Genomic DNA, 15,776 nt, shown 5'->3' with positions numbered 1-15,776 from the left:
GGCTTTAGTGTTTACACTATATTTCACACTAAAATTATAGGTATAGTGTAAAAAAATGGTGTTAAGGGTCGGAGATGGTCTTACCAACCATGTTTATTGTTTAAAATTCTTATTTAGCAAAACTTAGGCCTTGTTTGATATGTGTTGACTGAGTCAGGTCATACATTTTTTACTAACTCGATGAATTGAAGGTGTTTGATAAACAAAATTTAGTCATATGCATTGGTCAACAAGATCTGATTAAGAAAGAAGTTGGGGGTTAAATTATTATTATTATTATTATATTGTATAGAACATACATAGCATCATGATAAAATTATCATTTTGCATTAGTCAGCACATTCGATGTATACTCAAACAATATAGTTTTTTACTCGGTTAAAATTTTTACTCAAACAGACATTTCTCGGTCAGTACTTTTTCAGTCAACACTTATCAAATATGACTTTAATAACACCAAAAAAAAAAATTAAACCCCACTAAAAATATTCTTGTTTTGGCAAAAATTAGATTTGTTTACTCATGGTTTTCTTTCTATATTTAATAATAATATTATTAAAATGAAAAATAAAAAATAAATATATAAAATGTGTAATAGTATTTTTAGGTTTGATAGAGATAAAATCCACAACCAAACTAACTTCAAAAAAACCAAATCTACTATTTTTTTCAAAGGTTTGTATCTTAGCTAATGAAAATAACAAACCCAACAATTTTTGTAATTTTGCCAAAGAAAAATAAATCACACAATCATTTTATTCGAAAAAGATACCAAAAACGTTTTAACTGTCGTCTAAGCTTACGAACCAAAAATATAATTTACTCTTTGTTTAATATAAAGCTTTCCAACTAAATATAGAAAGAAAACACCTAAAACAAATATAAATTCCACACCCCTATTCATTTCATTATATTAAAGTTTGTTTTTTTATAAACACCTAAAACAAATATGAATTATTTGTAATCTTTTTACCACTAAGAAGATCTACTTAGTATATTTAAAATATACCAATATCGGTAAAGAAATTGTACCATTAATTATACTTTTAGCAATGTCTCTTGAAAATTTTATTGCACGAATCATCCCTTAACATATTGTTGCGGTGGCTAGTTGAAATTAACTTTTCACGATATTGTCATGTAGTTGTTGAATTTATTTGACACACTTATTTGTGAAAACTGTTTAACTGTATACAAATTTTGTAACAATTTTTTAGAAAAAATACCTGTCCCAAGAAATCAAAGGGACTTAAACTATGAAAAATAAATAAAACAACAAATATATTTACAAAAAGCATGAATATCATAGGATTTTTCTGGACAAAACTCTAATTCAATCATCCATATATCCACTAACATTCTATTTTTCAAAACTGAATAGAACAGAATAACTTGTACTACCATCATTAGTCTGGATAGAACAGAACAACTTGTACTACCATCATTAGTCTGTATTGATCTGTGATTGTTACTATAATGACTATCATTGTGACTACCATTAATCTGTATTGATTTGTGATTGTGACTATAATTGTGACTACCATTAGTCTGATCTGTGATTGATATCAATTGGACAAAAAATTACAATCTTTTTATCCCATCCAAAATGATTGAACAAGATGGAATAGATACCCACTCTCGATCTCAATCTCTCATCTATGCAAAAGACATAAATGTCATTTTCATTCTTAAGTTGGAGGTCTTGTATACAATAAATAGAAAAATGACATTTGCTTGCTAGAAGAAGAGGTCACCCATCCATGGCTTCATGGAATTTGATGTCTACTTACATACAAAGGAAACAAGAAAGATCTTCATGAAGATCAAATTCGATAACTAGAATAGTCAATAGCAACATGTTTGAAAGAGATACATCATCTTGAATGACTACTACTCTTCTATCTTCATCTGCATTTCAATCATTTACATCTTTCAAGAAATTCGATTATTATTATTATTCTTATTATGGAAGTGGTTCTTGTGAATCCCCCAAACGAGACAAATGAAGATAAGCATCTGTTCCTGCAAAAACACAATATAGAAAGAATTTTATTTTTCTTTCCAAGTAAAGGATGATCGATTGATTACTCTTTCTTGTATTATGCATATATACATGATAAATAATAGAAGCAAATAAAAAATAAGAAACTACAATGCTATAATAAAAAGAAATAAAAGCGAGATGCACCAACTCTAATACACAAATTTTTTAAAAAAAAGTACGTTGGTATTTTTTGCATTTAGTCCTAGAATAAAAGCATGATAGGAGTTATAATTTAGTAAAAGTAGTGGATATGTAGTTTGACATACCGTAGCCTTCCATGGAGATGATTTGAAGATCCCCTCCAAAATACCGAGCATATAACCGACTTATAGGAAGCCCATAACCATAACCTGCCATTGTTGCTATATCTGCAGTTCCAAGATCCGATCGCTCATCAAGTGGATTTTTTGCCGTACTGTAGAGGTATGTAAATATCTTAGGCAGACCGCTTCTTGGAATCCCACCTCCCTCGTCAGACACCTGTCATACACATCCATTTTCCAAATAAAATACATTTTTCGCTTGTTTGCCACAGGACATGACAGATTTGTACTGTGTTTGACATGCATTGAACTGACGTCAATGGGACAAAAATCGCAACCTTTTGTTTCACCTAGAGAGGTGGGACAAGGACTCTCTCTCGATTTCCCGTTTGTGGAAAAAGACGTGAACGCCCTCCTCATCCTCATCATCAAAAATAGCCCTAGAAATCTTGTTCGGTTATGTCCAATCCAGTACAACAGAGGCAGCCGTAGGCTGCCTCTGTAGTGTAACAGACGCAGCCTACGGCTGCGTCTGTTACCCTCCCTCACACATGACTGGATATGAGTGAACAAGCTTTTTAGGGCTGTTTTTGATGATGAGAATGAGGAGGGCGTTCACGTCTTTTTCCACAAACGGGAAATCGATAGAAAGTCCCAGTCCCACCTCTCTGGGTGAAACAAAAAGTTGTAATTTTTATCCCATTGACATCAATTCAATGCATGCCAAACACAGTACAACATGTTTTGCCCTGTATAACAAACAGGGTCTTTACTCTTAAGCATGAAACCAAACATGCCTTAATTGTAACATCTTCCAACCCATCAGCAACTATTATCCGAATAGGAGGTGCGAGTTTTTCCAAATCCATAAATCGCTCTTCAACAGCACGCAATGAATTTTTAACCAACTCAAACACCATCAAATGCAAATGCGTAGGGACATAACTGTCATTAACATGTCATAACACGAAATTTGATATCAAAAATCAAAATCTCACAAATTGTTCAAAGAAACACATGACAACTTACGGGAATGTGAAATCAGGATCACCATAGACTTTAACATCAGGTGCAGTGCCATACTCACGTAAACAAACAGATCTTGCATCTTCACTAGCATGCCTTGCTACTTCTACTGGAGACATTTTTGCATGTATGTAGCCAATACGATCAGGTGGGGGATTTGGTTCATGCAGTGCTACATGTTGACCTGAGATTTGACCAAATTTTAAACAAAAAAAAACTACTTTAACATTTGTAATGAGTAATAACGCATTCCACATGGAGTTTATGATACTAACCAATTAGCATACGAATGCCAATTCTTGACATGTAAAAGCGATCTAGAAACTGGTGAATGTCATCGAGGTCTTTGTAATCAAGTTTTGGGTTGAGATCTTTCTTCAACTGTTGGACACCAAGAGCCATGGTAGGGACAACGTTATTGTGTCTCACCTTGATTAAATTAATCATTTTTGTGAAGTCTTGTTCGTCGTTCATGTCTTTGATATCAGGAAAGGATCTAAGGTCACGAAAGGAATCCAGGTACCAATCTCGCACCTTGCATGTCGCAAACAGATGGAATCAATTATTAAATTTTGAATTCTTACAGGAATCAAGAGTATAAAACGTAGTTGAAGGAAAAGAATGGTGAAGTTCTACAAAGCAAATGGATAAGGTAGTAGTTATTTCTCAATTCTTACAAGAACCAGATCCCTAATTTGCGATAATCATTAAGAAGTTTAATGTGATCATGAAATATGATGAAATTGGAGTAATTCAGATGAAATTTGAAGTTAAAAGTAGCTTTATCACCATCAATTCAACAAGCATCAAGGAATATACACACACAATGGAATTTGAAGAATTTGAACAACACCCAATTTGCAGATCACGTAATCTATGAAGTAACTATGGCCTAATTATGTCACCAAGAAACCGAATGTTTCCTCTTTGAAGAAAATCTCCCTCAATTGACAACAATATAACACTCCAATAACCCAGATAACAAAAATAGGGCCAGTTATCGGAAATCAAAGTGAGAGAAGTGAAATTATCAAGAAAGAAAACCTAAAATCGTATTATTGGAAAGGAAAAGAAATGGGGTTATAACATACTTTGAGGATAGCAGGCTTTTCGGATAAGCCATATGGAAGAGACTCGAGCTCAATGGCGCGCCTAGCAATCCTTATGGGGAGCTCCTTGTGAAGAAATTGAGCACCAAGGAGGAGATTACGTTCACTGAATTTGGAGCCGAACTCCAACATGTAACGGAGGCTGACGCCGTTCTGTTTCATAGCACCCCATCGGTGCACCTCGTCGATCAGAGACTTGGAGAAGGAATCGTATAGCTTCTTGGCGGCCATGGCTGTGTGGAATTTGAGGAGCAGCGTAGTCCACAAGGGGAAACTGACATATCACGATCAGACACACTCACACCCCATACCAATGAATTATGATGCTTCGCATAAAGTTTTGTTTGAGAACGAGAGGATTGCGTTGGCGTTATCTTCCTGGAAGTCGGAGGTATTTAGGCTTCATACAAATATTCCCAAAAATGGGTCTAAACAATGTGACTATTTAGCAGTAATTCTTGTTAAAATAGTATATAGAATTAGAAACTACGGGGTATCTATTTTCTTAAGACTAAAACTATAATTTTAGTCTTAAAAGTTCTTAAAAAAAGACCTCAACAACTTTAAAAAAGAAAGACCCAACAACCTTTGAAATCGCCAATTAATCCTTATTGGGCTGTTGGACAAGTCCATTTGTGATTTTTAAAGGAATTTTTTTCATAGGATATTTAGCCTTTTTTTTTTTTTTTTTTTTTTCTTTTTTTTCTTCTTGTTCTGATATTTAACCTCTTTTAAATACGATTTCTGACCGTTTGAGTGCGATTTCAAGATATTTGGATTACGATTTCTTGACCCTTTGACTGTGTTTCCACGGTTTTGCTACGAAAACAAATATATATATATATATATATATATATATATATATATATATATATATATATATATATATATACTAGGTAACATTCGAGGCCGTGCTAAGCACGACCCATGAAGGGCAATTAGGGTATTTTAAAAATAAGGTAGAATGTTATAACCGGATATTTTTTCAAAGTGCAATATCATGATCTCAACATAGTGAATACTTCAAAAACAATATATCCCATAGGGGAATGTAGCGTTCGATTTTTATCTTTTTTGCAGATACCCAGACACATAAAGTTTTATTGAAATTTGGATGCCATAAAACTCAAATAAATAAAATTGTGTTCTTAATTCTTGAAGTTACACAATATTACTACGTTTGTTGGTAAAATATATTATATATTTAACGGACATTAAATTCATAAGTTTAATTATTTTTGGGACATAAGTTGACCTCTAAAAATATGATATTTCAAAATGGGAACAAAAATGCATGTTTATTTATTTCTTTTTTGTCGATGTTGTTGAATATTTCTATTATAAATCTTCGTTTTAGATTTAGATGATCCAAAAATAAAGAGCCTGCTATTGTAGAAAACCACTAAAATGCTATACAAAGAGAAATGAAAACATAATAAATTGATAACTATTAAACTAAATATACATTTATCATATACCCCTCAATTTTTCAATGTTTATTACATTTTTAAAAGGTTAAACGTTAACCTTGTTGTAGGTTAGAGCAAATAAGTTAAAAATGAATTCTACCTACTACATCAGATAATCCAAGAATATATTTTTCCCAAAAAGACAAAAATATCCTTTCTGATTTACAAATATTTTGCATATACTGAACCAAAGAGATAATGTTATGTGCAAATGGACATTCTTTGTTGTCCCAACCATAACGAAATCTTAAAAACGAAGATAATATTCTGCATAAAAACAATGATATTTACATTCCATTTAGCAACAACACATGTACAAGAAGCTTACCATCAAAATCTGATATCTATAATCCAAGTAAGCAACTCAACAGAATGTTTTGTAACAAGCAGTCAACATGTTAAGAATGATGGACAAATTAATTGAAGAATAATCACGAAACAACAACAAAACTCAAACATAAGCAATCATATAAACCCCCAACGTAATCACGAAAGGCATCGAGAATCTAGGGAACAACCCACATCTGTGGCTATTCCTGCGTAATAATTAGCTGGCTGTTGACATCCAATAATGATATTCAAAATGATGATGATAGTAAATTGTGAACTTGTTAGAAATTATAGCATTTAAATTCACATAATTATGTCATATTCTTTTTAAAATCCCTTCACTTTCAAGTATAAGTTAGTGTCTTTAAATAGTGAGATCAGACGTTGTGCATAAGAAAGAGGATTCGAGAAGGTATTTTGTGATAATTGACTTATAAATCAAATGTATATTGTTGGTTGCACACTTGTACAACAAGTCCAAATCCAGTCCAATAAAAAAAAAATTGATGAGGTCAACTAACGAAGTGATTATGATTGCAATAAGAATTGAAAAAAGTAATTGCATCATACTTGTTAGTTGGCATAGTTGGATTTATGTTTACATTTTATCAGTCTCCTTTTAGGCTGTGTAATAAACAGAAAAGTCTTTGTCAACTATAGGAAGGAACAATTCGAACCAATAAAAAGTAATTGAATAATAACAAATTTATACACCACCATTTAAATATAAGTGGATATACCGATGCTTATATTTAATTCTTGCCTAGAGCAACTCGGTTTTTGCATTATCATGAAGATTTTATACCCCATATATGATCATATTAATAGAAAATCTAAGGGTTGCAAACACATTAGGTTAGAGAAGTATTGAAATTTATATTGGATCATGATGTTTGCAATTTTCATTATAGAATATAACAATGAAGTGTTATCTACTAAGTTGAAGCATCAAATATTTGTCAAAATAAGCAAACTTAAAGTTTTCAACAACAGGTTGTATTCACAAATGACAAACATAGTAACATAGGAAAGAAATTGCTATATTTTTTTATTGAATCTTTTTCACAAATGACAATCTGCTTCATATGAGTAGTTGAAGAACTGGTTCCTTACAAATAGTTAGTTGATCAGAGTAGACAAAAAAATTAAGATTTCAATTTTGATTAAGATAAAAATTGGTTATACTTAAATGCAAGTGTGAACTAAATAATGGGTTGTTCCACTGTTTAGTGCTTTAGTTGTTACTAAATGCAAGTGCTTTTTTCTAATGGAATATTCATGCATTCAAAAATTACATATATGTCTAATTTATAGTTCAGAAGTAGTTAATGCCCCATCCACTCACCAACTAAATCATTAAAAAAATTTATGCTACATTTGTTCCTAAATGAATCTTGATGTTGTGTTGGCAAACATATTTCAAATCCAAAAGTTAGAAACTAATGTCTTAAGTAAACGGAATCATGGTAAATTTGATATAAATTAATCAAAATCACCTTGCTAAGTACGGTTATACATTTCTAATCTTACTAAACTAACTAACAAACCTAATACAATAAATTAAAGTTTTACCATCACAACATGATAATAGTTATGTATAATCAAAATAAAAAGTAACGATGCAAAGTTGTTGACGTCTAATTCCATCAAACCATATGATTCATACATTAGAAAACCAATCGTTTAAAGCATTTTAATTTCAATTTTTGGGTTTTTTTAATTTGAAAATAATTTGTTGTCTACATCGGTTGACTGAATTGTATATTGAAAAATCACAAAGGCATCAACATGAAATACGATTTGCAAGTGAAGGGCGTTTGGATGTTTGTTTTTTAATTTGAACATAATCTCTTTTTTGCACACACTGGACGCAAACAACACCGGACTTCATGGAAATTGGATATTACGATTTTCATAACATGATTAGCAAATCGTTTATAGAAGATGAGATGAAGATTTGGGTCATGAAATTGTTAAATGAAACCTAAACGGGGAAAAGAAATCCTTCGATTGGAGTAACTGTAACTGATAGAAAAAGAATGAAATTAGGATTCCTGATAATGTACTTGCGGAAAAGACAAAGACAGTCATGGCAGATGATCGTTCTTCTTTAATTTCGATTTGGAAGTCTTTGCGGTGAAGAAAGTGGCGAATTTGTTGTTGCGCTCTTAATTAGGGTTTTAAGGATGCGATGGACTACCATCAACGTTAGAATGGATGTGACGGTCGGGAAGGATTGAGTCGATGTTTTGGTAAAAGGCGACGTTCAAGAGTGGGAATTTCTTTCATATGCATATGCATATACATATATTTATCCATATGTATTTGTATATGTTTATTCTTATGCATACATATAGAAGCATAAAAAATGTTTTTTAAAAGTATGCATGTGCATACGTACATGTTTTTTTAAAAATATGCATATACACAAAAAAAATATGAATATGCATTAAAAATGCATTTTCTGGAATTTTCTTAAAATATTGATTCGAAATATAAGGAATATCTTTGCTGATTTTAAAAAATAAAAATAAATATTCTTTTTTCAAATAAGTGAAAATATACTTTATATTTCAAAATTAAGATTTAAAAAAATCAAAAATACATTTTTAATGCATATTCACATTTTTTTGTGCAAATATATATTTTCAAAAAAAGTTCATATTTTTTATCAATTTTTTGGTAACCCTCTTAGATATATGTATTAACATGTACAAGTGAAATTTGGTAACTAAATTCATTGGAGAATCCAGTTCAAGATGGATGTTGATTTATATACCACTGATGTAATATATGAGGAAAAGATGAATTGTTGGATACAAATTTATTTTGACTTGATTTCTTATGATTGGAAGTGTCGTAAAATATGATTGAAAATTGCTATTGAATCTATTTCATTTTTTAGCATGGATATGTAATCTAACAATTACCACCTCCTGTCAAATATGAAGCTCAAAAAACAGTGCTTTCACTTTCACTCGATGAATTGAAAGAAAAAACTGGGAATTGATTGGTGAAAATACATATAGAAGGGTTTCTTTTGCAAACTTAAAAAATAGAAAAAGTGTTGTTGTTAAAAACCTGATGGTTTCTCCAGAGGTTAAATCAAATTCATAGTTTTTGACTCAGGTAAAGTCAACTTATTTGCTTAGAATATACTTTTCTATTTTCATTTCTTACTATGACAACATTGTACATTGAAAAATCTACATAATCAGTGTTAGATGAAAGTATATTGTTATTTCTTGCAGTCCTCTTTATAAATAAGGTTTGTCTTTTGATTCAAGGTTTCAATGGTTTCAACACTCAAGCATGACTACTTTGTTGAGTTGTGTGGTTACTATATTAAGGGAAATACACATGTCTTGGCTTATGAATTTGCAACCATGTGATATCCAAATGAATATACATATAGATGCATTGAAAATGTTTTTTTTTAAATGTGCATATGCATACACATATGTTTTTTTAAAAATATACATATACACAAAAAATATGAATATGCATTAAAATGCATTTTTGTGAAAAATTCTTTTTTCAAATATTAATTTCGAAATTTAAGGAATATTTTCGTAGATTAAAAAAAATTATAAATATTGAAAAAATTAAAAAAAAACATTAAAAAAATCAAATATATTAAAATATTCCTTATATTTCAAAAATAAGATTTAAAAAAGATTTTTTTAAAAAAAATGCATTTTTAATGCATATTTATATTTTCAAAAAAAATGCATATACAAGCATATAATTTTTTGATTTCTAATTTTTGTGTAGTCTTATTAGATATATGTATTAACATGCATTTGTGAAATTTGGTAACTAAATTCATTGTAGATAAAAAGTTTGTTGGTTTTTTCCCTCAATTTCTCAGGTAAAGTCAACTTATATGCTTAGAATATCCTTTTCTATTTTCATTTCTTACTATAACAACATTGTACATTGAAAATTTTACATAATCAGTGTTAGATGAAAGTATATTGTTATTTCTTGCATTCCTCTTTACGAATAATGTTTGTCTTTCGATTCTAGGTTTCAATGGTTTCAACACTCATGACAACTTTGTTGAGTTGTGTGGTTACTATATTGAGGGAAATACACATGTCTTGGCTTATGAATTTGTGACCACATGATATCCATATGACATGCATATGAATATACATCTAGATGCATTAAAAATGTCTTTTTAATGTGCATGTGCGTACGCATATGCTTTAAAAAATATGCATATACACAAAAATATGAATATGCATTAAAAATGTATTTTTGTGAAAAATTCTTTTTTCAAATATTAATTCCGAAATTGAAGGAATACTTTCGTAAATTAAAAAAATTAAAAAAATATATATTAAAAAAATTAAAAAATTAAAAAACATTTAAAAGAAAATAAAATATATTAAAATATTCCTTATATTTCGAAAATAAGATTTAAAAAAGATTTTTTCAAAAAAATACATTTTTAATGCATATTTATATTTTCAAAAAAAAATATGCATATATACAAGCATATAATTTTTTTTATAGTTTTCTTAGATATATGTATTAACATGCATTCGTGACATTTGGTAACTAAATTCATTGTAGATAAAAGTTTGTTGGTTATCTCCCTTAATTTAGTTCTCTATTGATCTTCTCTCTCTCTCTCTCTCTCTCTATATATATATATATATATATATATATATATATATATATATATATATATATATATATATATATATATATATAGGGTTATGTTCATGTGAGACCATCATATTTTGTTAGACGTGGGGATGCAATCCTAGCCGTTCATTTTGGAGATAAAAAAAAATATTTTTAAAATGCAAAATAAATGAAAATTTTTGAATTTTTTTTAAATATTATTTTCGTCATTTATTTTATCCAATTTTTTTTAAATTACGTTTTCAAATCAAATTTTTAGAATGTTAGAACATTCTACTAAAATATTAAACTATAAATATTCAAAAATTTTCTAATAGAATATTAGAATATTCTAACAAATCTAACAATTCAAGTAGAATATTAAAATATTTTAGCATATATATCAATTTTAGTAGAATATCAGAATATTCTAACATTCTAAAATTTTGATTTGATTATTTACAGTGTAATATTCTATTAGAATATTTACTCATATTTCGAAAAAACGGTTAATTTTTTTGGATAAATTAAATAACGAAAATAATATTTAAAAAAAGGATTTTTGGATTTTTCATTTTATTTTGCAATTGATAATTTTTTTGATCTCCAAGATGAGTGGCTAGGATCGCGTCCCCATGTCTCACAAAATTAGCATGGTCTCAAATGAACCTCTCTTTTTTTTTCTCTCTCTCTCTCTCTCTCTCTATATATATATATATATATATATATATATATATATATATATATATATATATATATATATATATATATATATATATATATAGGTAAATGTTCAAATGAGAACCACTAAAAGTTAAGAACTCTAACAACCATTTTGATTAAAGATATTTTTGTAAATCTAACGTTAACAATACAACAAAAAAAAAATCATCCATCTTATCCATATTATCACGTTTATTTATTAAAATCATAAATTATGTAAATTTGAATAACTTATTCAATCTTTTTGTTTTTTATTTTATACAAAATTAGTGGTCCCATTTGCTTTACATCTACTAACACAGTGCAATAAAGTAGAAGTGCAGTAAAGTAAGAATAAAGTAATAAGAGAATTATTTCTCTGGTAAAAATTCATCAGTTCTTAAATTATCTCATCTTCTGATCTTCAAGAACATATAAACCCTACGACAACGACCACTGTTTGCCGCCGTCGCCACCACCATTTCCGTTCCAGACGCCAGCCATATGTTCTCCAACGACCTCTCCTTCTTCGCTTCTTTGGTGAACCTTTGTTGACAACGACATCAAACCACCTCTAGATTTGTAACAATCGATGCTACCGACCTCCAGATCTGTAACAATTATCGCCACCATTGCCGCTGAACTCATCAATACATCTGAAAACGTCGCCTTTCTCTTTGATCTCCGTTGCTCTAATACCGACGACCTCCGTTCTCGGAATCTACAACTTTGATGAGCTTCAGAGATCCACCACATTTGCCTCCTCCATATCTGCTTCAACTCGACCACCTCTAGATACTTTATGCATCTCTAACGCCACCTTTCTCTTTGATCTTCGGTGCTTTAACATTGAAGACCTCCTATCTCCAGATCTACAACTTCGGTGAGCTTCGGATTTCCACCACATTCGCCTCCAGCACATCTGCTTCAACTCGACCACCTCTAGCTACTTTCTACATCTCTAACCACCGAAGACATTTAGTTGTCGCAACCTATGGTAAGATCGGTTCCTTCCCCAACATCTATGTCGTTTCTATGTTAAGATAGATTACTTATTCATTGTCTTCATTGATTCCTTATGTAAATCAAGTGGAGTTTCACTCAAATAAGGTAATATGACTTCAGATTTGATCAGATTTGATTTTGTGTGAATTTTTTATGCTATAATACAGATTTAATACAAAACATTTAAATTACTTATTCTCTTTTATTATTCATATATATGTTTTTGTTTTGATGTTTGGAAATATGAGATTAAAAAAAGTATTATACATAAATATGATTTTCAAATTTAAAATTTCGAACTATTAGTTATATATCTTTTGAGTTTGATTTTTTTGAAAATATATCATTATATTATAATATAAACCTTTTATTCTAAAAATCTTGCTATGTCTTTAATTTTTGTGATAAGAAACATAGATTTAATTTGATCATTTTTCTTATTTTAACCTCTTATTTATTGTTTGTTTTTTAATATTAGTTTTAACTATTATTAAGTTATGAATTTTGTTTTATTATTTATTATAATATTTGTATAAAATGTTATTGAAAGTTTATGTTATAATATATCATTATATTATAATATAAGTCTTTTGTTCTAAAAGTTTTGCTATGTCTTTAATCTTTGTGATAAAAAAACATATTTTTATTTTGATTGTTTTTTCTTTTGTTAAGTTGTGAATTTAGTATTTTAATCTCTCATTTATTGTTTGTTTTTTTAATCTTAGTTTTAACTGTTATTAAGTTGTGAATCCAAGTTTGTTTTATTAATTGCTATAATATTTGCATAAAATGTTCTTCAAAGTTTATGTTTTATCACTTTTATGGTTGTTATGCTGTGAATTCAATATAAAATATATGTTATTATGTTAGTTTTTTTTTTAAAGAATATGAATTTAAATTTAAGTTGTGATTTGTGATGTTTTAATGTTTCAACTATTGTTTAGTTCTCTTAAAATAAGTTTTAATTATAAATGAGTGAATTAATATATTTTTAAGTTGTGAGTACTATAAAAGAGAGTACTAAACTATTTTTTTAAACTGTGAATGAGAGTCCTAAAATGCTCTATTAAACTGTGAATTTGTTTGGTGCATACAAGATATTTGATGAAATGCTTCAAAAAAATCGATTTTTTTTGAAGTTGTAAATATCATGAACGAGAGACCTAAACTACTTTATTAAATTGTGAATTAAAGTCTTAAAATGTAAGTTTTAACTTGAGAATACCATTGTGAAGTATAATTTTTTCGTATTAAAATTTGAAATTATTATATTAAGTTGTGATTTTTGTATTAAACCATGATTTGATTCTATTAAGTTGTAAATTAACTGTATTAAACTGTGAATTGACTATATTAAGCTGTGAATTGACTGTATTAAGCTGTGAATTGACTGTATTAAGCTGTGAATTTTTTATAATTCCTTGTAGCCTTCTAAAATATAAGGTAAAAGTAGATCTCATTTAATCTAATTTTGAATAAAGCATTTAAAATTTAAGTTGTCAAATTTTTTGTAAAATAAACTTTGAAAGAAGCGCTAGCCTATAGATCTAAAAGTATATCTATAAGTTTTAAGTTGAGAACATGGTTGTGAATGTATAATTTTTGTGCATTAAACTGTTAATTTTTTATACTAAGCTGTGAATTTTATATACTGAACTATGAATTGATTTTATTAAGCTGTGAATTTTTAATGATTTATGTGTTAAAATATGACTGATTTATGTATGAATGTTTGTTTTAATTTGTTTGTGAACATATTTATTTTTTGTGTTGTATAAATATAGAAGACTATATTAGTTTTTATAATTAGTTTGCATTAAATTCAAGATGGGTGAATTAGTAGGTTTTATTTGGCTGTGACTGTAGTATTTAAGCTGTTAATGCATGATTTTATTTACAGATCTGATTTGGAAGAAATAGTTGCTATGTTGCTACAAGTGTTTGGTGGCAGCGTACGGTGATGGTGGTGGTGGTAGAGTTTGTGTTTTTGACTTCTTTGAATTAGTGAATTCTTGTAAAATAGTTTGTATTAAGTTGTGAAGTTTTTGCACTAAACTGTAAATTGACCGTATAAAGTTGTATTTTATATCAGTTTTGTGTTAAAATATAAGAACATATATGAATAAAAATATTAGACTGTAAAAATTATATTTTTGCCCTTTTCGTACCAAAAGAGCAAAAAATAAGGAAATTTAACATGTTTTATAAGAGTATCATGTAAATATTTTGTGGTTCTCATTTGAACCACTCCTTATATATATATATATATATATATATATATATATATATATATATATATATATATATATATATATATATATATATATATATATATATGATGGGTTTTAGCCATAAGCACATCCTATGTGCTCATACAAACCCTAATGTTTGGATCTAGGTTTCTCTATTGTACATGCAAGTTATCCAAGACTATAAACCCTAGATCTAGCATATGATAATAAATATAACATATGAATTAGGGTTTAGATCATACCTTGATTGTTATGTAGCAATAACAATCTCAAATACTTCTTGTATTGACTTTAGAAAGCTTAGAGTCACAAATGTCACTCCTCTAATGGTTCACAAACACCAAGAGCAAGAGGATGAAGAAGAGAAGAGAAGGAGGCTGCCCAAAAAGTGTGGAAACCCTAATCAATTAGTTCACCACGTTTTTGAGCCATAAGGGTTCTTTAAATAGTGAGGCTATTAGGGTTATCTAACAAGGAAACCTTAATTTGGATGCTTAGGCCCTAAGCAACCTATGGGCTCATTCCTTTAAAGGCCTTGGACGATTTCTAATGGGTTTCCCTATAGAATTCGTCCACCCCTTTAATATGGAGTCCATTAGCTCAATATTCAACTATCATACAATTGACAGTTTTAGTCCCTTAAGTTTAATTAATCTCTTTTAGTCACAAACTTAATTCTTATTAATTCTTGACTAATATTAATTAAACAATATGACTTCTCCTTTAATATATTATTCTCATAATATATTAATAAATCATATTTAATCCTTTCTCTCCATTATTCATCCTATCAAGTTGCTTTGGTGAAGGCAACCCAATAGGACCATGCACCATCGGGTCAAGTACATACCAAAATAGTTATGGACTTAGACACTAATCCAACAATCTCCCACTTAGATAAGTCTAATAACTATTTTGCGTATGACTTCAGATCCTGATCT

The 15,776-nt window shown here is 29.1% G+C and overlaps 1 protein-coding gene and 2 long non-coding RNA genes across 3 annotated transcripts; 1 reads left to right on the top strand and 2 right to left on the bottom strand.

Moving 5' to 3' along the window:
• Positions 1-1,657: 1,657 nt before the first annotated feature.
• PDK (pyruvate dehydrogenase kinase) lies at positions 1,658-4,814 on the bottom strand. Its single transcript, XM_079004458.1, has 6 exons — positions 4,425-4,814; positions 3,609-3,867; positions 3,337-3,517; positions 3,105-3,252; positions 2,311-2,524; positions 1,658-2,022 (listed from the first exon to the last, which is right to left on the bottom strand). The coding sequence occupies exons 1-6, from the start codon at positions 4,671-4,673 to the stop codon at positions 1,964-1,966; spliced, it is 1,110 nt and encodes a 369-aa protein (XP_078860584.1). The 5' UTR covers positions 4,674-4,814; the 3' UTR covers positions 1,658-1,963.
• A 1,421-nt stretch (positions 4,815-6,235) lies between these two features.
• On the bottom strand, positions 6,236-8,512 carry LOC145058436 (uncharacterized). The gene is made up of 2 exons (XR_013686391.1): positions 8,308-8,512; positions 6,236-6,466 (listed from the first exon to the last, which is right to left on the bottom strand). It is a non-coding gene; the product is annotated as an uncharacterized LOC145058436 (long non-coding RNA).
• Positions 8,513-11,882: 3,370 nt separating this feature from the next.
• LOC145056734 (uncharacterized) lies at positions 11,883-14,731 on the top strand. The gene is made up of 2 exons (XR_013685891.1): positions 11,883-12,575; positions 14,484-14,731. It is a non-coding gene; the product is annotated as an uncharacterized LOC145056734 (long non-coding RNA).
• The last annotated feature ends 1,045 nt before the right edge of the window (positions 14,732-15,776 follow it).

The sequence above is a fragment of the Lactuca serriola genome, chromosome 6 (genome assembly GCF_051521515.1).
Source record: "Lactuca serriola cultivar US96UC23 chromosome 6, Lser_US96UC23_V15, whole genome shotgun sequence".
Classification (NCBI taxonomy): domain Eukaryota; kingdom Viridiplantae; phylum Streptophyta; class Magnoliopsida; order Asterales; family Asteraceae; genus Lactuca; species Lactuca serriola.
Note: the sequence above shows the minus strand (reverse complement) of the source record. Positions and strands in the feature narration are given on the sequence as shown.

Bases quoted from the DNA above. Each gene is read 5' to 3' on its own strand.
- PDK (XM_079004458.1), bottom strand. From the start codon at position 4,673: ATGGCCGCCAAGAAGCTATACGATTCCTTCTCCAAGTCTCTGATCGAC. The intron at 3,518-3,608 runs GTTAGTATCATA...GTCAAATCTCAG, and splicing joins TGGCATTCGTATGCTAATTG to GTCAACATGTAGCACTGCAT. The intron at 2,023-2,310 runs GTATGTCAAACT...GTGTTTTTGCAG, and splicing joins CATCTCCATGGAAGGCTACG to GAACAGATGCTTATCTTCAT.